Raw genomic sequence first — 25,251 nt, 5'->3', positions numbered from 1 at the left:
GTCTTGGAAAGACCCTGCAAAGCGGACAAAGGCTTTCAATCATTACTGAACAGGAGGAGAAAAACCTTGGGAAACTGAAGAGTTCTTTCAAGGACCATGAGCTTGCCCTTGAAACAAAGGCTCGTGATTTTAACCACACTATTTTTCAGGGGACAATGTATGACTGCAAGTGGTGGAATATTATAGTCTCTACTAATTTCCTTAGAGCCAGTGTAACGCTTCCCTTCTGAGACTTCCACCCACTGCTCCTCATTCAATCCTCTGGGGCCAGGTAGGACGAGAATATTCCCCTTCCACATAGCAGACTTCCAAAGACTGGCAAGGCTGTCATCTTGCCCCACACGTTGCTTCCTTGGGTTCAAGATCCCCAATTCTTCAGGGGGTGGAGGACCCATAACATTATAAGTCATAGGATTTTCCCCCCATATTAGTATCCTTATCATTATTTCCTTGGGAAGGGGAGGGTTGTCGCCCACATTAGCGAAGGTAAGACTTCTGTTGCAGCGAAGCCAAGAGAACGGGACCAGGGGGAGGAACTCATCTCCCGGGGCTTGTTTCCGGGAGGGCCCGCTGCGGACGGGACCAAATGCGCCTGCGCAGTTGCGCAGGGATCGTGGAGTGATCGCACTCTCTGGGGGATCTGGAGGTGGTAAGGCAGCCTCCCGGCCTCTGGCTGCCGGCTCGTCGCTCTCCGCAGCTTCCTTGCAAAGCCGGGAGGGTGACCGCAGACGGACAGGTGGGAAGGAGCGATATTTTCCGGGTTAAGAGGCCCTAACGCCAGACTGTTGGACCGACTGGTGTGACTGGGCATCGCGCACGTGTGTCGCGCCCCCCCCTCCACTTCCGCCCCCTCCCCTTTGTGATCTGGGGTGGCAGGACGGTTCCCCCCTAGTGTTGCTTGTGACCTTGAAGGAAGGCCTGGGGCCGATGGCGAGCTTGGAGGGCCCAGCGGGCAGTCAGTGTAGCTGGAGCTGTTTCAAATAGCATTTGTTGAGGTTCCACCGAGTGTGATTTGGTGTCCTTTGGGAAGAAACAAAAGCAGTTGTGGGCACTGATACAGTAAGGAATCTGATTGGGCAGTCAGAACATTGGCATAACATGAAACAGCTAAAAAACCAAAAAGTATAAAAGTGAGTGTTACATTAGATGGCTTCTTCCTGCTCTGACATCACATAAATTATGATCCTGGAGTAAGGTGAAATTAATTGGCAGATTTCTTGCAAAATGGCAATTTTTCATGCAGTTTTGGAAAAGAGTCTATATAGGTGAAGAGGGTGTTTTAGATGTGGACTTCGTGAGAATGAAAAATTCCTTTGCCAGCATATAATGAGGTTTACCTGGCAAGTGTGCAGCATGAGTTGGAGAGGAATGTGGTGGGAAGTTTGTGATTTGAGGGGCTTTGTCCACGGAAAGCCTTAATCATTTGTATGTAATACTTCATGTTAAATGGCATTATGTGGGAGAATTACGAAGGAATAACCTTAAGATTCAAACATTTACTGCTTTTCAAAAATTTTGTTTCATTTATCATGCTTTGAAGCTTGGGATCAATAACTTTGTTGATGTGAACACACCCTCCAAATTGCACTCCTTTTTAACTTGATTTTTTAACTTGAGAGATGCTTGGTTAAAAAATTCATCATCTGTGGCCAAGTTGATGCCGAACCTCTATGAATTTAGGTAGATCAGCTGGATAGCCAACATACAGCTGGTCACTGAGTCCATACCCAAAGTCTTTCTTGATTGATGGGACGACCAGGGCTTGCACACTGCTGTTACGGTCTGTGAGGATCCAGTGTTATCTCTGTGCCATAATGAGGCATCAGAAGCAGACTTCAGTAGAGGTTGGTTCATTAATTGTAATTTGTTTGTAACATGTTTGTCTCTTTTTAGTCTTTGTACAGTTTGGGTTCCTTGCTCCCGACATGCAACCTTTGAAGTATGCATTGAAAACCAGTCAGACTCTGAGGCAGAGTCCATGGTCCTCAGTAATCTGGCAGATCCTCAGGACCTACAGAGCAACAAGCCATCTCAATGCAAAAGTATATCCAGAGTTAGAGAAACGGCAAGATGATAGAGTCCAGAGGGATTTCAGCTCCAGACTGGCAGCAGGACCAACATTTCAGCACTTTTTAAGAAATGCTTCAACCCCTCAAGAGAAATCTGATTCCTCTGCAGCAGTGGAAGATCCTCCACCTTATCTTACTGCAGAAGCCCTTGTAGGAAGAGGGAGAAAAGGTCTGTTTTTACTTCCTTTCTATCTCTTTGGTCTCCCTCAGTGCCAACATGCAGTTTTCATGTCCTAGGTCTTAGCTTTCAAAAACTGTCGTAATATTGATTACTGTGAAATTTTTTTTCTTCTCTCTTTTATTTTATTTTGTAGGTCCTTGACATTTAATTGTTAAGATAAGGACCACTCATTTTTAATATCTATTAATTAGATATTTTAGATATATTATTAGATATTATTAGATATTATTATTAGATATATATAATAATTAGATTATTATTAAGCAATAATCTGTAGAATGGATGCATCATACAGGTTCATAATTGTCCTGAGCCTGAAAAGCTGAGAAAATTTGGCTCCAGTTTAGGGTCTTTCCATGTAAGAAAACTTTGAAAGTTTTGCAGTTACAAAATTTCACAGGGTTGCATATTAACATAGAGGAACTCTTTTTAGCCAGCGTGGGGTTTGAATTCCTGGGAATTTATCCTTTTAGTATAACATTCTTTTCCTGTGTGACCTTTGGATAGTCTCTGCCCTTTTAATTGAGAAAATGATTGCCAAAAGGCATAAAAGGATTAAAGAATCATTTAGGTTTATAATGTTAAGCAGATTCGTTGTTTGTTTTTGAGTTGGGGATTCAGTAGAACCTTAGTCATACTTTTTAGTTTTATAGGGAGTTTTGTAAAATTGATATTGCTATTTCAGAATAGCAGAATCATAGATCCCAAAGCTGGTAGTGACCTCAATAAGTCTTCTGGCCCAAATCCTTTTTCATTTTATAGATGAGATAATTGACATATTGTGGTGATGCGACTCTGTTAACATATAGGTACAACCATTACTAGTAAACCTGATATATCACTGTAGTATTTCCAGGTGTTGTCAGGGTATTTGAAAAGGTATTCTTATCTATGACCCTTTGTTTTCTCCCTCTTATGTACTGTATTACATAGGATTTTCCTTCTTTTTCTAGTCTATCTAGAGACTTATGGCTGCCAAATGAATGTTAATGATACAGAGATTGCTTGGTCCATTCTGCAGAAGAATGGCTATTTGAGAACTAATAGCCTCCATGAGGTAAGATATCATTTTAATTTTTCTTATATCCTGGGACTAGAAGAAGATTTGCATTGATGGTAAGTTCTTAAATGTGGTTTGGTGTGTTGGTCACATAGAAGAAATAATGATATATACTTCCCTTCTCTTGGTAGAAAGGTGGAGGGCTATGAGAACAAAATGGTGCACAAGCTTCCAGGCATGATTGTTTTGTCAGTTGGTTTTACTTAACTTTTTCTTTGTTATGTGAGGAAAGATTTATCGGTTTAGAAAGATGGTGTTTATTAAGAAATAATTTATAAAAACAAAAAGAATCAGTAAAATTATTTAAAATGCAAAAAAATAGTGATTTGGGGTGCATGTTGGAGTTTCTTGGTAAAGAAAAAAATCCCATGTATGAGATGATATATTCAATTCATCAGCCATTAAATGTCTATTGTATACTAGGTACTCTGCATACAAAAATGAAAAAATAACAGTTCCTGCCCTCAAGGACTGTACATCTACTAGAAATAGTGTGTAAATAAATATGATAAAAAGTAGAATGTGAAAGTGGTAAAGAAGAGATCCAGATAAAATAATCTAGGTGAATCAGGACAGAGTGCTCACTTTTAATTGGGGGTGAGGGGGGGTGATGGGTAGAGATCAGAGAAACCTTCATTGAGGAAGTGGCATCTGAGCCTCCACCCTGAAGGGAAGGAGAAAGTAATTTCAACCAGTAAAGATGAGGAAGAAATTGTGTGTCAGGCATTGTGGGCAGTTTACATGAATGCATATAAGTCTGAAAGGAAGGATGAGATCAGGGAAAAGCTTATAGTTTGGTTTAGCTATTTAGAACCTAAGGTGCCTGAAGTGGAATTGAATGAAAAAGATGCTAGAAAAAGGTAAGTTGGAGCCAGAGTATGGAGAGCCTAATATGGCTGACTAAGAAGTTTGTATTTATCCTATAGGTAGTAGGGAATCACTGAAGGATTGACATAGGTGTCATTGTGTGAATGGTTATTTTGATGGTTGTGTGAAGGATAGATTGATGGTGGGAAAGATTCGAGACAGGATCTCTTCCAAAGCAAGAGAAAATGTGGACTAAGGTGACAGGGCTGTTAGTGGAGAGAATGCAAGATGTGTTATGAAGATAGAATTGATAGGACCTTTTGTATGAGGGAGAAGAAAGAATCAAAGATAACATTTGAGATTCCCTTCTGGATGACTGAGAAGATGGTGGTGTCATAAATAGAAATGTGGAAATTAAGGGGAAGGGTGACTTTGGGAGGAAGATGAGTTCAGCTTTGTATATATTGAATTGGGGGTGCTGTTGGGACATCCAGATATATATTGGGCCTGGATACATAGATTTGGAAGTCGACTACGTAGAAGTAACAATTAAAGTCTTGAGATTGAGTGAGATCCCTGTGAGAAAGAATACAGGAAGAAGAGAGAAGAGGGTAGAAGATAAAGCCTTAGGGAACACTCACACCTAAGTGGCAGGTGGAGGATGAGAAACCAGTGAGCAGTCAGAGACATTAGAAATCCAGGAGAGAGTATTGAAAAGAAGGAGATAGTAAATAGTGTGAATTACAGCAAACAAGGCAGGTTTTGCAGTTTACAGGTTATTGATGATCTCAGAGAAAATAGTTTCACTATAGCACTGTGATCAGAAGCTGGTTTGCCAAGGCTGGAGGATTGAGTTGATGGTGAGGATATTTTATAGAAGTATTACAGAAGTATGTAACTACCAGTGGAATTATTGGAGTGTCAGTTATTCTTTTTAGAGGTCAGGCAGTTAAGGTTGCAAGAGATATTGGTTAATAGCTTGTGGAAATGAGCCTGTTTGTACATGATGGGGAGAGGAGCTGATAGGGAAGTGTCAGGGATGATGAGAGGGAGGTTGGGAATGATTTTTGGAACAAAATCCCAGCAAAGATGAGAGGGGATGAGAACAAAGGCTCATGTGGATGATTAGCATTTGCAAGGAGGTGGAACACCTCATCCTCTGAAACTGCTTTCTCAGAAGTTACCAGTGACCTTTTAGTTGCCAAATGTCATAGCCTTTTCTTAATTCTCATCCTTGACCTCCCTGAAAAAATTGATGCCAGTGATAGTCTTCTCCTCCTGTGTACTCTGGGTTTTCATGATACAGTTTTCTATTGGTTTTCTTCCTACTTATTGGATTCTCATACTTTTTTGCTCAGTCATCATCTATCATACCACCTAACGATGAATGTGCTCCAAAACTTTGTTTTCTGCTTGCTTCTCTTCTTACTGGTTCTTGTGGGTTTAATGATCTTATCCCTACAATTCATTCAGTAAGTGAGTAAACGTTTATTAAATACTCACTATGTGCCAGGCGCTGTACTAAGTGCTGGTGATACAAAAAGAGACCAAAAACAGTCCCTGCCCTCAAGGACCTCACAATCTGATGGCGAGACAACAAGTAAGCAAATATATACGAAACAAGTTATATGCAAGATAAATAAGAAGTAATTGACATAGGGAGAAGGCACCAGAATTAAGAGGAAATGGAAAAGGCTTCCTGTAAAAGATGGGATTTTCGTTGGGACTTAAAAGAAGCCAGGGAAGCCAGCCAGTGTAGCCAGAAAGTGGAAATGAGGAAGGAGAGCATTGCAGACATGGGGGACAGATACCTAGGGTAAATTACCTGGGGCTGAGAGATGGAATATCTTGTTTGTGGAACAGCAAGCAGGCCAGTGTCCCTGGATTGAAGAGTAAGTTCGTGGAGAGGAATAAAGTGTAAGAAGACTGGAAATGTAGGAGGGGGATAGGTTATGACTCCAATGGACTCCAGTCTATTTTATCCTGCTCTAATCTCTTTCCCAAATAACAGTCCTGCATCATTAATTATCTGTTGGACATTTTAAACTTCATGCCCTCTATGCATCTTCAATTTAACGTGTTAAAAAGGTTGTATAGATTGGGCCATTGTTTTCCTCTGGAGTCACTAAACCCATTCCTCTTCTGAACTTTTTATTACTGTTAAGGGCACCATGATCCTTCCAGTTAGTCAAGTTTGCAGCCTCAGTGTCATCCTTGATTCCTTATTTTACTCATTTCATAAGTCCTCTCATTTGTCAAATCTTGTCATATCTACCTCTGTAACATCTCTCAAGTCCGTCTCCTTTTTTCTGCTCACACAGCTACCACCTTTGTGTGCCCTTTATTGCCTCTTTTCTGGATTATTGCGATAGCATTCTAATTGGTTTCCCCACCTCATCTTCCTTCTCCAGTTCATCCTCCATGTAGCTGCCAAAGTGGTTTCCTTGTCCTTTTCACTCCCCTACTCAATAAACTTCAGTTGTTCCCAGTTGTCTCTAGAATCAAATATAAACTCTTTCCTTTGACATTCAAAGTTCTTTACAACCTGATTATAACTTACCTTCCTAGCTTTATTGCACATTACTCTCCTCGAGTCTACAATCCTGCCAAATTGACTTTCTCACTGTTTCCCATGCACAGTTTTCCATCTCCCATCTCTGTATTTGTGTACTGGTTGTTGCTAGGGTTGGAGTTTTGGGTGATAGGATAAGGGTTCAGAGGACTCAAGGGTAGAGGACAGTGTAGTTCAACTGGTTATCTGTAGGTTCTGGATCTTGAAGGGAGGCAAGAGAGGACAGACCTGGAGAGAGAGTGTGGGAAATCAGGGCAGGGTAGAATGACCAGAGATTGTCATGAGGATGGAGAATAGGCGGAACTTGTAGTAATAATTCTTCAAGGGAATCAGTGACTTCAAAAATGATCATTTTTCTTTTTTTTTTTTTTCCTGCTCTCATCTCAGGCTGACGTGATTCTTCTTGTCACATGTTCAATCAGGTAAGGCTTTGTCCATATGAGCAGATAAGAATGATTCACTGTCTTTTGTATTATGGAGTGCTGACCTCCATCTGTAGACCACATAGTGCCTGGCACTTAAAAGGTTCTTAATCAGTGTGGATTGATTGAATTGTAGGATGTAATGCTTTTTCTAGGAGTGAGAATGGAGATGACCCGTGCTCAGTTTTCCTCACTCTTTGGATAGTTCTTGTGACCATTGAAACAAATTGATGAGGCAGCATTCTAGCACTAAGGATATATACTGCATGTTCAGAGGACCTGTTTGAAGTTAGGTGCTCAGGTCTTACCAGCATCCTTTATTGGTTAATCATAGGTGTTTCTGTGTTAAACATAGGTGTTCTGTCTTTGTTTTCTTTTCTAAATGTAGCTGTATTTCTTTCTGTTTTATTAATGCTCTTTTAGAAAAAATTGTCAGTTCCCAGTGTCCCTCTCCCTACTCCCATAGAACTTCCCTAATAATAAAATGCAATTATGCAAAACAATCCAATTTGTTGGCCTTATCTGAAAACGTACACTAACTTCCATACCTGTCATCCAGCACTTCTCTACAAGTGGTCAGAGACTTGTTTCATTGTCGGTTCCTCTGAAGTCGCTATTAGTTACTGCACTGAACAAAGTTCCGAAGCCTTTCAGTGTTATTTTCCTTTATGTTCCCGTGTAAATTGTTTGCTCTGCTTACTTTGCTCTACTTCAGTTCATACACATTTTTCATAGTTATTTTTCCATCACTGATTACATTAAAGTTACATTACATTAATGATCCTTCTCTGCAAGACCACTAAGAGGACCCAAGTAATTTATAACATTATTCTCTCTGCCTCCAGTTATGTGGTGACTCTTTTAAATGTCCTGATCATTTCAGTTCTAACTTGGTCTATTTATTTATGCCACAGGGAGAAGGCTGAACAGACCATCTGGAATCGTTTAAAACGACTTAAATCTGTAAAGGCCAGACGTCTCAAATCACAGGTTCCTCTTCGGATTGGGATTCTAGGTATCCTAAAATTTGGAAATGAAAGTCATTTTGATGGATTGGGCTCTGTATTGCTGGAATGTACTAGATTCTTCGTTGGAGACGGCCACTTGTGAATTCTGAGCAGACCCAACAGGATATCAGTGTATCTTGGCTTCACTATACAAAGACTTCCCATAGTGCAAAATTGTGTATATTAGTGTTAGAAAAGGAAATAGAATGACAACATGTAGTTCTACAAGTAAGTGGCAGCCTGAAAGAATGGAGAAAACACTTGGCCCTATGTATGTTGGGAATACGTCTGATAAAAGAAGTCTGAGTAGGACAGTGCCTTAAGTACCTCAAAAAATTTTAGCAGTTCCAGGACTTTCTCCACAGGCACAGATTACAACTCCTTCATGCCTCAGTTGAAGGCATTCACGATTGCTATGGCCAAAAAGTGATTATCTGGTGGTTGACCTACTAGTTATGAGTCTTTTTGAGCTTAGCTAGACTGTCCTTAGGGTTTAGAGCTGGAAGGGACCTTGGAGAGTATCTAATCCTATCCCCTTCTTTAGTAGATGAAGAAATTGAAGCCTAGTTCTTCAAACAGTAAGCATTACATGTATTTATATGAGACCATACTCTACTGCAACAACAACAACAATTCTCAAATTTGTGATAGACAAACTCTATCAGAGTTTGTGGTCTTCTAGGGTACCCTCTCATAGGTCGCCTCCATACCAGGACTCATCAGAGTAGCACTTCAATAAAGGCTCACTCCTCCTAAGCCTCTAAATGAGGGGCTGAGACTTCTGAGCTAATCCTTGATGTTTCCAAAAAGAACAGGGGAATGAGGCCAGCATCTATGATTGCCTGTCACTCTTTTGACCTAAAACATATTGTTGGAAAAGATAAGCCAAAAAGTAGAGTTTTTGCCAGTGTAGTACTGTGGAAGGAGCACTGACTCTGGAGTGACAGGACCTCTATGTTTACTACTTGTGTAAACTTAGACAAGTCGCTTAACCTCTCTGGGCCTCAGTTTCCTCATCTAAAGTCTTATCCAACCCTAAGGTTTTGATCTTTTGACTTCTCATGATATCCTGAGCTTTTTGGTAGTTTCTTTTAAGAATTACTTATATACCAAGATACATTTTTAAACTTCTTCAAGTATTTCATTAACCTGTGATTGCGTTGATGTTCATGCTTCTTCCACAAATGCCAGTAACTCCTCTATGATTTAGCAAAGTTTCTGGAAGAATTGTTGTATTTGAAAAATCTGTCATATTGCAGAAAACTGGTAATGAGCCTCTCTGAATTTAGTTTGTCTTTGCATGAGAGACACACAGTCTCTCAACATGTCCCTTCTAGTAGCATAGGGCTAGCCAGAGCTTACGCCTTCTTGGCCTAGTCTTTGAGAACCCAGGGTAACCTCTACATCATTATTAGGCTACTTATCAAATGCCCCAGGTTTTTTGCTTACACATGAGTGTGTCTTAGATACCATCCAAGAGGATTTGTTCCTGGTATCCCCAGAAGCATCCTCCTTTTAACCAGGCGCCATAGGTGACTCTCAAACATATGCCAGACTCCATTTCCCATATTTTTAGCAGCAGTATCCAGTGGGAAAGGGGTGGGGGGGAGGGAAAGGCATAGTTATAGTAGAAAAAAAGTTAAATGAACTCCTGGCACAGTGTTATTTTTGGCCTACAAATCATTAGTTGACTGTCAATTCGATTTAAGGCACATGCATTTAAAAGGTTTCTGAGTAGGTGGACACTTCCTTTTCCTCAGGCAGTTTAGTGAGTTGGTGATCAGTTGACTACACTGAGGATTTAAGGTTCTTTCTTCTTGATATACTTGCGTAGAAAAATATTGATTGCAAGATTATTCGTGTTTTGGTCGCTTTCACAGGATAGCTGAATGCTCTCATGCACATAAATTTCATGGGTGAATGTGGGTTTGTGTGCTTAGCATGAGCTGTGAGAACAAATACCACTCCATAGCTGTATTTATTTTTCTCTTCCCAGGGTGTATGGCTGAAAGGTTGAAGGAAGAGATCCTAGAGAGGGAAAAGTTGGTAGACATCATAGCTGGACCAGATGCTTACCGGGATCTTCCTCGGCTGCTGACTTTAGCTGACTCTGGCCAGAGATCTGCTAATGTTCTGCTTTCACTAGACGAGACCTATGCAGACGTCATGCCTGTCCAGACAAGTTCAAATGCCACATCAGCGTTTGTGTGAGTCATTTCCCCAGTGTTGGGTTTTGACGTTCTTCTTTTGATGATCCATGTATTACATCAGATACAAAGGATTCAGAGCAGAGCCCTGTGTTTTAAGCCTTAATTCTTAAAGATGACAAGTTTCTGCCTATCTCTAAGATCTGAATTTGATTTTGTGTGGGTGTATAGCTTTAAAAAACCAAAACAATGAAATATGGTAATGTTGTGAAAGTTTTAATTACTTTTTGGATCTTTGATAATTTCTGATGATTTTCTTCCCAGGTCAATTATGCGAGGTTGTGACAATATGTGTAGCTACTGCATCGTTCCTTTCACACGTGGCCGTGAAAGGAGCCGGCCAATTGCCTCCATTCTGGAGGAAGTGAAGAAACTCTCTGAGCAGGTGATACATTGCCTGTGCATTTTTCCTTTTTACTATTTGGGAAAAGTAAGAGAGGCTGATATTGTGGGTTCGGTCTGCCAGTTCTGGAAGTGAAAGACAAAGAAGTGGGAAGAGGGAACTTCTCAAGTGGAGTTAAGTAAAAGGTCTCTGGGCAGTTGATATGTGTATCCATGTTTACGTGTGTATCTTTAGCTTCTTGCTGTCAACTAATTATTTCTCTTTTGTCTTCAAACATACCCAAGTCGTCTTTATCTTTAAAAATCTTTTAGGACCTTCTCATTTCCTTAAGATATCCTATTTTTCTTGTTCCTTTCTCAGCCAAATTCTTTGAAAAAATAGTTTGCACTCACTGCCTCTATTTCCTCTCCTCTCACTCACTCCTTGGCCTTTTGCAGTCTGGCTTCTAATCTAAACTAAAACGGCTTTCCAAAGTTATCAATGACGTCTTAATTGCCAAATCTGAAGGTCTTTTATCAGACATCATCCTTGGAAATTGTCATGAGATTTGAAGAACAAGAGTGTTTGGTAGCTCATCCCTGTCCAAGCCACTAGCTAAACTCATGAGCATTATTTATACTCATTCTTCGTAGTTTCATATTCACCTAGCATGGTCAAATATATGTTCATTTAGTGTAGTCAAATTAGAAAGAACGTTATTTGGAAACCATACTGCCTTACAAAGTTATGATCTTCACCAATATTTCAGCAGAAGCTATTTATTTCAAATAGTTATATGGAGATTATTTGATAATAATGTAATTAACAAAGAATTTATTATTATCTTTTATGATGATTTCTTTTGAATATCAGAAACAAATATTTAGCAGTGTGACTAAAGAATCCTGATGCTGTTCTCTTCATATTTTAAGTTCCATATTTTTTTGAACTGAAGTTAAACTAGAGCCATCTCATTCAGTCACAGAATGCTAAAATCTTAAAATTAGAAGGTATCTGAAGAATTGCCAGACAAGACATCCCCAGTTCCTTCCCTTCATCCTTATGTTGCAGGGTTTTCATTACTGTTATCTTGGTTACCTTCTTCTGGACACTGTCCAGCTTGTCAGTGTCCTCTCAAAAACGTGATGCCCAGGACTGAGTATAGTATCCTAAATGTCATCAGGTTAGAGCCGAGTCCAGTGGGGTCATCACTTACTGCATTATGAATACTATGCTTCAGATCAACACATCTTAAGATCGAATTGTTGTTTCCTCTTAATGAAATAGCACACTGTCAACTTACTGAATTTGTAGTCTACTCCAATCCTGAAGAGTAAATTAATTTGATTATGTTGAAGTTATGATTAAGCAGGGGCTTCTCTTATAATTCATTCCAAAGGAAGTAGTGGGTGCAAATTTAATTTGATTTTCCTTTTTCTGTTGAGTCTAAAGTTCTTAATCACATTAAGAAGTGAGAAACTGGATGTCCTGGGATTCTGGAAAGCAGATGGCTTTCTTTTTAATATTACCTATGAGTAACAGGTTCTCTTTGAAACAGGCACTTATAGGAGGAATACGGCCACTTCTTATAGGTTGCTACTGCATTAAATCTGTTAAGAGTGCCTAAATTGTTCCATAGTTACTCAGCTTTTTGTAATCTTGCCCAGAGAGGTCTAGAATAATGTAGTCAGGTTCTGAATCATCTTGATGGTTACAGTTTGGGGAGGTATATTGCTACCTGAATGGCAGTCATACCAAAATAGTTTTCATCACATCTTATCTGCTACTTAAAATATGATATAATTGCTCAAAAACTTAAACTTTGATTTTATTTTTCCACTTTATTTCTAAAGTAATGGTTTGGTATGAAGGTGCAGCGAGTATTTCCTAATTCCTCCCATTATGTATTTGTGCCATTATACAGGGCCTGAAAGAAGTAACACTCCTTGGTCAGAATGTCAACAGCTATCGGGACAACTCAGAGATCCAGTTCAATAATGCCACACCTACTAATCTGAGTCGAGGATTTAGTGCAAATTATAAAACAAAGAAAGGAGGCCTTCGATTCGCTGATCTTCTGGATCAGGTCTCCAGGGTTGATCCTGAAATGAGGATCCGCTTCACTTCTCCCCATCCCAAGGACTTTCCTGATGAGGCAAGTGTGGAATCTCCATGAGGAAGTGATGTTGCTATTATGATGGAAGCCTTTCTTTCAGAAAGTCCAAGTTCGAGACCAAGAAGAAATCAGAGGGCTGGTGTAGTGTATTCCCTATCTTTGAAATCTGTTGTTCTTTTGTAGGAATGTAAAACTCCTCTCTGGATAAAGATGGAAGGTGAAGCCTATGATGAGTATGAGGTTGGGGCCGACTGTTGGCTAAGTGAATGTTGGGAGGAGAGGCAGGGCTGAAAGGAGGACAGATTATTGGAATATAACATTTCTGAAACATAACATTTCCTTCAATAAAAGTTAATTAAGACAGCCAACCATTTAAGCAGGTGATATTACTCTCCTCTGACAGTAGCATTCTGTGGGTGTTCTGTTCTATTTTCAAAGGTTTTGTGTTGTTATGCCAGTTAGTATTGTGGGTGGGAGAGAGAGTCAGCAGGTCTTATAGCTCAGTCAACCAGCATTTATTAAGATGTGCTATGGTGTGTGAAGTTAGAACCAAATTAGTCTGAAAAGAAATTGAGTTGTAGCCAAATACAAGTTTGAACCCATATAAAACGAGTAATAGTCTATACCTTCTGTGGCTATTGATATTCATGACCTCATCACTGGTAATGTAGGGTAGTACACTACACTAGTGTAATAGTATAGAGGAAAACCTGGAATCCAGGTCCCCAGCCTCTGAGGCCAATATTGTTTCCATACGATATTATGCCATTTTGAGTTCCGTATATTTGTTTAAGAAAATCTAGCCAGATCTCACTTATTAGTGGATAGTTTGAAAGTCACAAGTGATTTTAGTGTCATAATGTCATTTTAATGCCTTTAGTTTCACCACCCTCCCTGATTGAACTTTTTGCCTGAGCACTAACAGCCTGCAAAATAATTTTACTATTTTATCTTTTTTTCTCCCCCTCCCAGTTTGGTGGGAGTGCTGTGAGACACTAGAAAGGAGGAAGAACAAAACCATAGTCTAGGTAACCCACAGCTAATATTGTCCCTGCTTCTCTGGCCAATTCTCTCTTATTCAGGAATTGACTATGAGGAGGAAGAATAGTTAGCTATTGGCCATAGAAGGAGCAGTACTATTTGTTGAAACTTTAATGACCTACCGTCTTTTAATTATTCTCTTCGGTCCAGGTTCTACATTTGATCCAGGAGCGGAACAATATTTGTAAACAGATCCATGTGCCAGCCCAGAGTGGAAGCAGCCGGGTCTTGGAAATCATGAGAAGAGGGTCAGGCTTGTTTGGGACCATTGACTACCACCATAAACTGCTATGTATTTTCACTAGCCTTAGTTTCAGCATTGCTCACAGATCTGTAGACTTTGGAATTTAGTGTGTACTTGACCAAGTAAAGACCTAGATATACGTTTACAGTTTTTAACATTAACATTCTCAGGCCTTAGAATTTGAATTGTAGCTACTGTTTAGATATCTGTTTTCATGAGGATTAGCATTGCAGAGGTAATAACCTGAGGAAGATAATTTAGTACAAAACAAGCTTGAATTATGCCATCTGGCTTGTTTGCTATGTTGGCACAGACTTAAATGTTTACTTACTCTTTTCTTTATTAATGAAGAAGTGAAAAGAATTAACACTACCACCCCCAGTACCCAGATTAGTCTACAGTACAGATTTTTGGTTACAGTAGGATTTTCCTGGACTTCTACGTAAAAATACTATAAAAATACAAAACCTTAGCGATGTGGTATTTTGGTGAAACAGAAGCAACGTTTGGCCAACCACAATACTTAGGATCCCTTACATAATATAACTTTGTTCCTAGGATCATAGATTTAGATGTGGAAGAGATCTTAGAGGCCAAGGAGCCTCATAGTCCAAACCTCTTATTATGTAGATGAGCTAATCTTTCTCTTTGTCTCCCATTGTAGATATACAAGGGAAGCTTATTTGGACTTGATTCACCATATCAGAGAATCTATTCCAGGTAAGCTTTTTTTTTTTGAAGTGATGCCTTTTGATTTTTACACATCCCATTCCCACTCTCAAATATTCCCTGGGTATTAAAAAAAAACAGTTAAGTCGAGCTTTCTTAATCATTTTTGTGTTATGGACCCCTCCGGCAGTCTGGTAGATCCTGTCCTCCACCTTCTCAGAATGTTTTTGAATACATAAAATAGAATACATATGATTGTGAAGGAAGCCAATTATGTTGATATGTAGTTATCAAAATATAAAACAAAAACAAATAGTCCACAGACCTTCTGTTAAGAACTCGAATTAATCAAGACTGGATGACACAAGAAGCATCCTGCACCTGTTGTCTTCCCTCTTTAGTTTTGGAGGAGGGAGATGTGTTTCATCACCTGTTCTCTGGAATATTGCTCATTGCCTTTAAGTTCATCTGTCTTTTAGTGTTCATTCATTTACACGATCATGGTCATTCTGTGTATTAATGTACACAGTGACTCTTCTGTCTTGGGTCATCTTAACTCAGCATCAGTTCATTTTTTTATGATATCCTCTTTTTTAAAATGGTGCAGTAATATTCCATTACATTCATGTTGCACAGTGTGTTCTGCCATTTTCTTGTCAATATTCACCTACTTTATCTACAGCTTCTCGTTCCAGGTTAATATTCATTAGCCTTTTTTGCTGGCCATGTTTCCCCTAAGTCACCATAATCTGTTAGCCCAGACATAGGTAATTTTGAGCCCCTACAGCAGTCATTTTGGGGTGTCCACTTCACCATACTCACCCTTTATTCCTTCCAGCTTCCTGATTTTCTTAGCAAACATTTTTTAAGCACCTGGTCTGTGCAGTGTACTCTGCCAGATACTGGGAACATAAAGCTAAGGAATGTCGTAGCCCTTGCCCTCTAAGATGATCCTCTTTGTACTTGGTCCCTTTCTTTTAAGCACTAAAAAGACCAGACTAAAAGGACTAAGCTGCATCAATTGAAACAGAACTTATTTTATCCAAAAGGAAAACAGAGGTTGGATGACAAGTTGTATTTCAAAGTAAACGTTTGGGTCACTTATCACATCTGGCCCTTCTAGAGTTAGGCCTGCTGCATCCATGTATTCCTTAGCAAATTGCTTCACCTTAGGGCTGACGAGATGACCGATTCCAGTTCCGCATTGTAGTTTCAGGTCAGATGAGAGAGAGGTCATACTCTCTAAATGCATGTTTATACAAGGTCTGGAGTAATTAGTCTTAGATTCAGATTTCATGCAGCTAGTATGTGTTAAAATATACAGTGGCTATTACCTAATATCATGTGGTTTTGAATTCTGCAAGTGCATCCTTTTCCTGTTTGAGATGATAAAAATTATTTACCTGGCAGTTGTACTTGATTGTTGTTTATATTTTGCATTTTACTTTTAATTGTTTTATTGCCCCATTATGTGGAACCTTCTTTGGTGTAAATCACAAGGAAATTGCCAGATTTTCTGTACATCTCAAATGAATGATGTTAAGCTGAAATTCCAGAGGCAAACAATTAGTGAGTGATAATTAAAAGTAGAACCAATTTGGAATCGTGGACTTGAATTTAAATCCTAAGTCAATATTTGGAATGAAAATTCTTTATTTAACCAGACAGAATGACAACTGGGAATACAGGCCAACTGTATCTGTAACATGGCTAAGCAGGTCCAGTCTTGATTTCCAAGCTTTAGCCATTCTTAAAATAAGTGGAATTTGTATGTGATAGGCTGAGAAGAGGTGAAGTCGGCATCTCACCTGTATGTCAGTCGGTAAAGACTCTTCTTGGTGTGTGCCTGGACCGCTGCCATCAGACCATGTCTGGAGTCCTGTGCTTTGTTCTGGGGACACATTCTAGGGTGAATGCAGAGAAGCGAGAGCGTGTCCGGAGATGGGTGGCCAGTATGGCAGAATAACCAGAGGCTCAGTGCCGCGTGCCATTGGAGCCTCAGCGGAAAGAACTGGGCCTTAATTGCTTGCCTGTTTGGAATTACTTTTTGAAAAGTTGTTACTTAAGAGCTGAACTTGGCTAGATTTTAGCTTAGCCCAGTGAAGAGAATGCATAGGAAGGACATTGGCTGTAAGTATAATAGTACGAAGGCTGTCATGTAGAGAAGTAAGTAGAGGTATTCTTGGCCCCAAAGAACAGAATTGAGAGTAATATGTAGAAGTTACAGAGAGGAGAATCTGGACTCGGTATAAGGAAAAGTTTCCTAACAATTACAGCCATCCGAAAGGAATGGGCTGCCCTGGGAAGCGATGGGTCCTCCTTACTGGAAGCCTTCAGGCAGAGGCTAGATGGCTTCTTGTCAGCTGTGTGGCAGAGGGGAGTGCTGGGCTGGTGTAGGTTGGACTAGATGTCCTGTGAGGTCCCTTCTCACTTTTAGTTTCTGTGATCTTTGTATGGCAGGAGTGAGCCTCAGCAGTGATTTCATTGCTGGATTCTGTGGAGAAACAGAAGAAGATCACCTCCAGACTCTGTCCTTGCTTCAGGAAGTCCGCTACAATGTGGGTTTCCTTTTTGCTTACAGTATGAGACAGGTGAGTTCTGGGAACTTAAAAGAGACTGTTGGGTGATTCTTAACATTCTCAGCTATTCTTGTGTCCGGGGGTATGGTAAACTTACAGGTGGGACACAGAATGACAGCAGAGTGGCTCTGGAGAGTCTCCATGTGCCTTGCACACGGTTGGTTGTGTGATTAAACAGCTGTACTCTTTTGCATGTGCTGCTGTATGTATTGGAAGTTGAATTAATTCAGGTCCTTTCTGACTCCCTCCGCCTGTCTCATTGTAGAAGACACGAGCATATCACAGGCTGCAGGATGATGTTCCGCAGGAGGTGAAACAGAGGCGGCTTGCAGAGCTTATCATTGCCTTCCGAGAAGGTGCCGCAGAAGCCAACATGGCTGTGGTTGGCCACACGCAGCTTGTCCTTGTGGAGGGGGTAAGGACCTTGGGAAATTTTCATCAGTCTTATACATAAATACCTTAACTTTCCCCTGTTCGGTGGACCTTCTTCACTGTTCTCCCAATATAGACATGGATTTGCAAATTTTTCAGTGAAAGGATAATTCCTGCCAAAAAGAATGTGAACATTTCCCATAATTATGTTTGTGTCAGATTGGCCCTTGCCAAGGAAATTTTGGCAGGTAACCAAGTATTCATGTTAATCAGATAGTCCTGAATCTAATCTGGCAAATGCATCTCCCAGGTGCAAGGTGTTAGGTATCGAAGTAGTGCAACAAGGAGAGGGGTTCTAAAAGCCCCTTGCAGCCCAGCATTCTAGGTGATGGCTTAAGGATGCATCTGCTTACTTGGCAGTGGATAGAAGGTGGGCTGTGTGACTCTGGGCAAGTCTGTGTCAGCACAGAGCAGGTGCATTTATCTGCACTGATAGAGATTCTTCACTGGGAGTTCCAAAGACGTGTTCAGTGCTGCCCCTGCACCAAAAAAAAAAAGAGTGAAAATACTTAATATTAGGAAGAAGGGATCATAAGATTTACAACTGAAGATAATGTTTCCTCTGTTTTAGGTTACTTAGGATAATAAAAGAGTTGATACTTGGTTATCTACAGTGATTTATCTAACATCTGAATCAAAATGTCAGCTATTATTATCATTAACTTTAATCAGTATTTTATCCTGGGTGAGTTTTCATTCCATCACCTAACAGGTTCCTAGGTGATGGTTCCTTTGTTTTTAAGTGCTGAGTGCCCAAGAAGTACAAATTTAATTAAAATTGTCCACACATAGGTGGGATGGTAATTCTGCTCCCAATAAAATTGTATATGCATATCTTTTGGAAAGGAAGCTTTTTTTGTAATTAAGTATCTTTCCAAAAAAATCTACATCAATCATGATTTGAAGTTGCTTTTGCTGTAGCTACATGGCAAAAATTCTCATGGCATCGGTTCTGTTTGTCTGTGATTATTTCAAGATAAATAGGCCTGTCTCTGGTGTAGGGTTGTAAAGCCTGAAGTTTGTCTTTTTTTTTTTTCAATTAACAAGCATTTATTTTCTCTTCCTTTCACTCATACTTCCAATTTAAAAGGAAAAAAAAAGAAATAAAACATTTATAACAAATACAAATAGTAAAGCAAAATGAATTCCCACGTTGACCATGTCCAAATATCTATATGTAGCAAGCTAGCTAGCTATCTGGCTAGCTATATCTGTCTCTTTTTTAATTTATCAGGCCTCTGTCAGGATGTGGGTAACCTTTCCAGAATGGCTATACCAATTCATAGTTCCACTAACATTGTATTAATATGCTTGTTCTGTAGCTCCTCCAGCATTCTTCATTTTCCATTTTAATCATTTTTGCCAATCTGATAGATATGAGGTGGAACCTCAAAGTTGCTTTAATTTGCATTTATCTAAGTATTAGTGATTTGTAGGGTTGTTTTTTGTTTTTTGTTTTTTTTTTTGCTTTTAGGCAGTTGGGGTTAAGTGACTTGCCCAGGGTCACACAGCTAATAAGTGTTAACTGTTTGGTCTGGGGCCAGATTTGAACTCAGGTCCTCCTGACTTAAGGGCTGGTGCTTTATCCACTGCCACCTAGCTGCCCCGGTTTTGTTTTTTTGGGGTTTTGTTTTGGTTTTTTTTTGAGGCTGGATCTTTCTGTTGTACCCAGGCAGGAAGTGCAACTCATGGACCTGATCTCAGAGCAGATGCTGATCTGCATTAATGGAAAATAGAGTTTCTCACTAAGATTTGCCAGTATAGTGAAATTGCAGATCCAGTCTCCCCCGAAAAAGAAAACAAACCCACCTGCATTCCTCACCTTTGTATTTGTTTGTTCACATAGGAGAATCCAATGTTTTTATTGGATGTTTTCCATTTGGAAGCAGCACAACAGATATAGGAACAGAGTTTGGTTCGTTTTCTTTTTCCCCATTTCTCTCTTACCTTCCTCATTGAATCTGAGATTCTTTTACATAGAGTATAATCCTGCCACACTGAAAGGGTTATTTTTATTCTTTCTTTGTTTATGCGAATACAACTAATTTTCAGTAAAATACGTACCTTAAGATGGGCCGCTGAACTTCAGAGTTGTATTTGAGAGACAATCTGGTACAATCAGTATCTGTGGGGAAAAAAGTCCTTCCATAACATACTTGCCACATATGCCATACCTAGCCTTTACTCAGAGACCTTAAGTGAAGGGGAACCCATTGCCTTCCATGGTGCTTCCCTTCATATTTAGATAGCTCTGATTGTTAGGAAGTTTTGTCTTACAGCAAATCTAAACCTGCCTCTTTCTTTTACCTCTTCTGGTTCTGCCTTATGAGACCAAATAAAACAATTCTAATCCTTCTTCCCCAAGATAGCCCTTCACATACGTGAAGACAGTGGTCATGCTTCCCCCTTAGCCTTATCTCATCTCCAGGTTCAATATCCCTAAAGCTTTTTCCTCCAATAGTTTGAATTCAAGGCCCTTGAGCCTCCTAATTATCCTCCTCTATAAACTCTCCAGCTTATCAATGCCCTTCCCAAAATGTGGTGCAAAAACTGAATACATTTATATTGTAATCTACTTATTCCTAGAACTGGTATCTTTCTTAACAAAAGATAAGATTGCATCAGCCTTATGGCTGCTAGATCATACTAGTGATTCATACTAAGTGTGTTGTCCACTAAACCCTCCCCAGACCTTGATTAAAAAAAAAGCTTTTGAAGTTAAAATTCCCCATTAGAGAAGTTCTCACCCACCCACCCACCCTTCTCTGACTGTGAGTGCTGTATAACCGTGTGTTTTAAAAATTGGCAGTTTCCAGAATGGAGTTGCATTCTGCTTTTCAGAGATCTCCTAGTCCTTAGTAGCCATGTCTGAAAATAGAAATAAATCCTCTGTAATGTAATGAGTGTCCCATTTCAACAAGTGTTCAGACAAATGCTCGGCATTATCTGCCTGGGAGCATTAGAGTGAATTAGTTGGTTGCATAAGGGTTGGACCAGGATTTCTTCTAGAACTGGGTGTTTGTGATCTCGTATGTCCTGCCATGGCAGTAAAGACCTTGAGCATCTTTCCTTCTTGATACTCTTCTTGTGATGTCAAATCATGTGTTGCCCTCTGACCTCAGCTGTCATTTATAATCCTTGTGCTTTCACTCACCAGTCCTGTCCCACTGACATTACAAGGTTGTTTTTAGAACAAATGCAAGTTTTATGAGAGGCTTTGGAAGAGGATAAACCACTATGCCACTGTAGGGCTGTTTTTTAAGCTGAGCAGCAGTAATGGCGGTACTTTTCTCTCACTACTCTGTGTCTTGTGAATCACTTACTGGTCAGTGATGCTGACCAGTGGGACTCAGCATCCAGGGATGCTAGGTTGCCTACAGTTCTTCATATTACTGAGATTTACCTTGTTCTGAGGTTACTCTGCATTATTCCCTTCTTTATGAATGACCTTCCCTTTTCCTCCTGATTATCCAAATCTTGTCCATTTTTCAGGGCCCAACTTAAGTCTTATCTCTTTTGTGAAGTTTCTGTGATCACCACAGTCCCACTGATCTTTCCTCTTCTCTGATCATTGACTTGAAAGCAGAAGGAAGCCCTAGGGCTCATCTAGTCAAGCCCCCTCACTTTGAAGATGTAGAAACTGGGACCTACAGAGATTAAGGTCTCATAGGTAGTTTAGTAGCAGAGCAGAGATTTGAACCCACTTCTTCTGACTAGAAATCTCGTGTCTCATTCCACCACACAGTTTAGCACTTGTTAATCTGTTGTTGTCTTCTGTTATTCGGTGTTGCTCCATGTGATTTAATTTTGCCTCTCCAACTAGATACTAAACTTCTTGGTCTCTACTGTTCTTTCCTTTGATTCTTTGGGACCTGTCGTAAAGACTTCTTCATCCCCTGCATTGCCTAGTTGCTTAAATCACACCCAGGACTTTTTAGTAGAATGGTAGTGCTCTAGCCCTTGAATCTCTAGCAGTTACCTTCAGTGTTATTTCCAAGGATTGTCTAAGCCAAAATCAGTTCATAGTCTGCTATCCCCAGTTCTGTGATCCTTAATGGTTTAGCATTGTATTCCTATTCTGCCTTCTCAATAAATCAGTCAGTTCATAATTTCCAGCAACAGCTTGGTTTTTTATTTAAAACCCTACGTTTTGTTTCCTGTTCACCAGCATCCAGTGTTATTCAACCACAGATACAAGTAATTATCCTTTAAAAAAATTGTTATCTTTTATTTTTACATCACCATAATTTCCAGATGTATTTTTCTTCCCTCCCATCCCTAGAGAACCAAGCTCTTGTAACAAAGCATTTTTATTTTAAAGCAGACAGAAAAGCAGTTCAGCAAAGTTAACCAGAAAATCAAAGCTGATTCTATGTCCAGTATTCTATACTCATGCTTTCTCATCTCTGGAAAAAAGCAATGGCAGAGCATTTTCTCTTCTCTTTTTCTCGTGACGAGTTTGACCGTTATACTTACAAAGTGTTTGGTTTCATTGTTTTTGTTCTTTCCATTTATATTTTTGTAGTCACTGTGTATATTGTTTCTGTGATTCTGCTTTAGTTTGCATCAGTTCATAGAAATTTCCCCATGCTTCTTTATATTCTTCATATGTATCATTTCTTACAGCAAAGTAATATTCCCTTAATGTAGCTTGATTTTTTCTAAGCCATTCACCCATCCCAAGTGATTATTCTAAATACCGTTCACTGCCCTATAGGTAATCCATTTTACTTCTCTCTGCAGCCCAGTAAGCGCTCTGCCACTGAATTATGTGGAAGGAATGATGGAAACATCAAAGTAATCTTTCCAGACATAGAGATGGAAGATGGCACTAACCCTGCGGGCCTAATCCGAGCCCAGCCAGGAGACTATGTGATAGTGAAGGTATGGATCCATTTTTAATTTAATTTTGCTTTAGAAGATGAATGTTTTATTTTTCTATTAGACATGTTTAATCATTTCAGCAATTTCTGGCATGACATTTATACTACAGAAATCCTCAAAAATGTACTTCTCAGTTCTTACTTGACTCAGTGCTACTTGATGCTGTGTTTGCAGCAGTCAGGGGCAAGGGAAGTTGGAAAATACAACTTACCATTGCCTCAGTACTCTTCCTGGCAAAGAGCAGGACATATGGAAATGGAAGGAGGGGTAGAAGGAAATGCAGTTTCTTTGCTTCTCTACCTTTCCCCTCTCCTACTTTAAAGGAGATGGGAGAATAAACTCTGTTCTGTCTCTACTCTTCTTTTTTTGTTCCCTTTTTTAGGCAGTTGGGGTTAAGTGTCAAGTGTCTGGTCTGAGGCCGGATTATAGTTTAACCACTCTTTTTTTCCTTTTCTTTCTTTATTTTATTTTTTTGCAAGGCAGTTGGAGTTAAGTGACTTGTCCAGGGTCACACAGCTAGTAAGTGTCAAGTGTCTGAGACTGAACTTGAACTCAGGTCCTCTTGTCTCTAGGGCTGGTGCTTTATCCACTGCGCCACCTAGCTGTGATCTTCACTCTTCTTACAGTTCTCCATTCTTGTTTCTATTCTTCACCACAGAGCCCTCACTCCTGTCTCTTCTCTCCAGCCCTTGTATAATTCTCCCTTGACTTGCATCCCAGTTCTTCACTTCCTGTCATATTCCTCTGCCTTTTCTTTACTATTCACTTCTCCATCCCTTTTTCCTCTTTCTGCAAGCCCCTACCCTCCAGAGCATCACCAGAGCATCTCTCTCTGTAGGTTTTCCTGTATGGATTCTCTGGGGCTCCTGAAACTTGGAATTCCCTAGTGGCCACCACACTTCTTTTCCACAGTAATCCTTTGCCCAAAGAGCTACAGATGAATTCTTTATGAATTGATGCTTTTGGCCCAGTTGACTGTGTTTTTTTCTTGGATGGCTTTTTTTTCCAGATCACCTCTTCCAACTCCCAGATCCTGAAAGGGGTTGCTCTGTGCCGAACATCTCTGCGGGAGTACTCAGCACATTGCTGACCTGAATTGCCAGCCACAGAGTTCTTCTGGATGCCCACTTGTTAGTGAAGTTGTGAGAAGATACTTGCATCTGTAGATTGGACTAGATACTCTCCGAGGTCATTTCCAACTCTGAAATTCTGTGATAAAATGGTGCTGACCAGGTTTTGCCAAAGAGAAAGGGAGAAGTGACTGGTTACAGCAGTGGTATTTCTCTGACAGGAAGTAAGTTTATGTCAAGTGGAAAATGAATCTTCTGGATTCATTTGCTAGATGGAAGCATCTCTAAGAATTACTATTAAATGATTCACCTGCAGCTAAAACGTTTCTCTTTTTCCCTTTTCTCTCATGTAATTTTTCTTTGGTTAGGTTTTTGGGAACTCTGAAATTTAGTCAGCTCTTTGTTTTGTCTCCTCAACATCAATTAATTTTCTGATTTAGTTGATAAGTAATAGATGGGTTAATAGATAATCTTTCACCTCATCTTGCAGGGCACCAGGACTCATAGCACTTCCTGGATATCTGTACCCCATGCTGCCACAAATATTCCCCTTTATTCTCCCTTCCCGACGCCATTGTGTCCTGTCCAAACCCCGCGCCACCCTCCCCACCTCCCCCCATGTGTAGTGACTTCTCTTGATTGAATGTAGACTCTTTGAGGGAAGGACCATCTTAAGTTTGTATCCCTAGCGCTTACACAGTGCCTGGTACATAACACTTTCACTCTTCTCCCCTTCTCCTTTCTCTTTCTGTCTCTATCTCTGTCTCTCTGTCTCTCAACTTAACCACTGAGTGCACAGTTAAGCATTAAAGAGACCTTTAGAGGTAATTTAATCCAATTCCCGAGAACCTGGAGCTTAAGCAACTATAGTATTCCTAGCAAGTGTTTGTCCAATCTCTGTTTTAATACCTTTAGTGATAGGGAATTCATTGCTTCCAGAGGCAGCCCATTACATTTTGGGATACCACTTATTTTTTTTTCCCCTTGATAATTAATTAATTTATTTTTAGTTTTCAACATTCACTTCCATAAGATTTTGAGTTTTAAATTTTCTCCCCCTTCTTTGCCTCCCCCGCCCCCAAAGACAACATGCAATCTGGCATAGACTCTACTTATACATTAATATTAAGCGTATTTTCCCATTAGTCATGATGTAAAGAACAATTAGAACTAATGGGAGGAACTTATTTTGAAGTAAAATGTGTTTCACTGTAGTTTTCACCCCTACCCCCATTAGACCTAGTTCTACCCTCTGAGACCAAGAACCAATCTAATCCCTTTCCTACATGGTAATCCTTTAAGTAATTGAAGGCAGCAATCTTATACATCCCCACTAAATCTTCTTTTCAGGTTAAACTTCCCTCGTTTCTCCAAGTGATCCATATGACATTCTTTCAAATCCCCTTCCCTCCTGATCACCCACCACTTTATCAATATGCCTCCTAAAACATGATGTGGAGAATTAAATGTTTTTATTCAAATGTGGTTTGATGGGGGCAGAACCCAATAGGACTATCTTCTCATTCATTCTGAAAATTAAACTTCCGTCAGTGAAGGCCCGGACTTCAT

At 39.9% G+C, this 25,251-nt stretch overlaps 1 protein-coding gene across 2 annotated transcripts; it reads left to right on the top strand.

The window, feature by feature from the left end:
* Positions 1–599: 599 nt before the first annotated feature.
* Positions 600–24,004, top strand: CDK5RAP1 (CDK5RAP1 mitochondrial tRNA methylthiotransferase). 2 transcript variants are annotated; one of them, XM_020990747.2, is made up of 14 exons: positions 600–736; positions 1,894–2,238; positions 3,204–3,307; positions 7,077–7,111; positions 8,026–8,126; positions 10,115–10,325; positions 10,590–10,710; positions 12,572–12,802; positions 13,955–14,052; positions 14,713–14,768; positions 17,178–17,308; positions 17,562–17,711; positions 22,472–22,612; positions 23,622–24,004. In XM_020990747.2, the coding sequence occupies exons 2-14, from the start codon at positions 1,926–1,928 to the stop codon at positions 23,700–23,702; spliced, it is 1,773 nt and encodes a 590-aa protein (XP_020846406.1). In that variant the 5' UTR covers positions 600–736; positions 1,894–1,925; the 3' UTR covers positions 23,703–24,004. The 2 variants fall into 2 exon arrangements, with proteins under 2 accessions (XP_020846406.1, XP_020846407.1); XM_020990748.2 differs by lacking the exon at positions 600–736 and adding an exon at positions 857–1,130.
* Positions 24,005–25,251: the final 1,247 nt, after the last annotated feature.

This window comes from Phascolarctos cinereus, unplaced genomic scaffold (assembly GCF_003287225.1).
Source record: "Phascolarctos cinereus isolate Bilbo 61053 unplaced genomic scaffold, phaCin_HiC Scaffold_2;HRSCAF=192, whole genome shotgun sequence".
NCBI classification, from domain to species: domain Eukaryota; kingdom Metazoa; phylum Chordata; class Mammalia; order Diprotodontia; family Phascolarctidae; genus Phascolarctos; species Phascolarctos cinereus.
The sequence above is the reverse complement of the archived record's forward strand: the minus strand, read 5'-3'. Positions and strand labels throughout refer to the sequence as shown.

Excerpts from the sequence above, each read along its gene's own strand:
- CDK5RAP1 (XM_020990747.2), top strand. The coding sequence starts at position 1,926 with ATGCAACCTTTGAAGTATGCATTGAAAACCAGTCAGACTCTGAGGCAG. Across the intron at positions 7,112-8,025 it reads CTTGTCACATGTTCAATCAG|GGAGAAGGCTGAACAGACCA; the intron begins GTAAGGCTTTGT and ends TTTATGCCACAG. Across the intron at positions 14,769-17,177 it reads TATCAGAGAATCTATTCCAG|GAGTGAGCCTCAGCAGTGAT; the intron begins GTAAGCTTTTTT and ends TTTGTATGGCAG.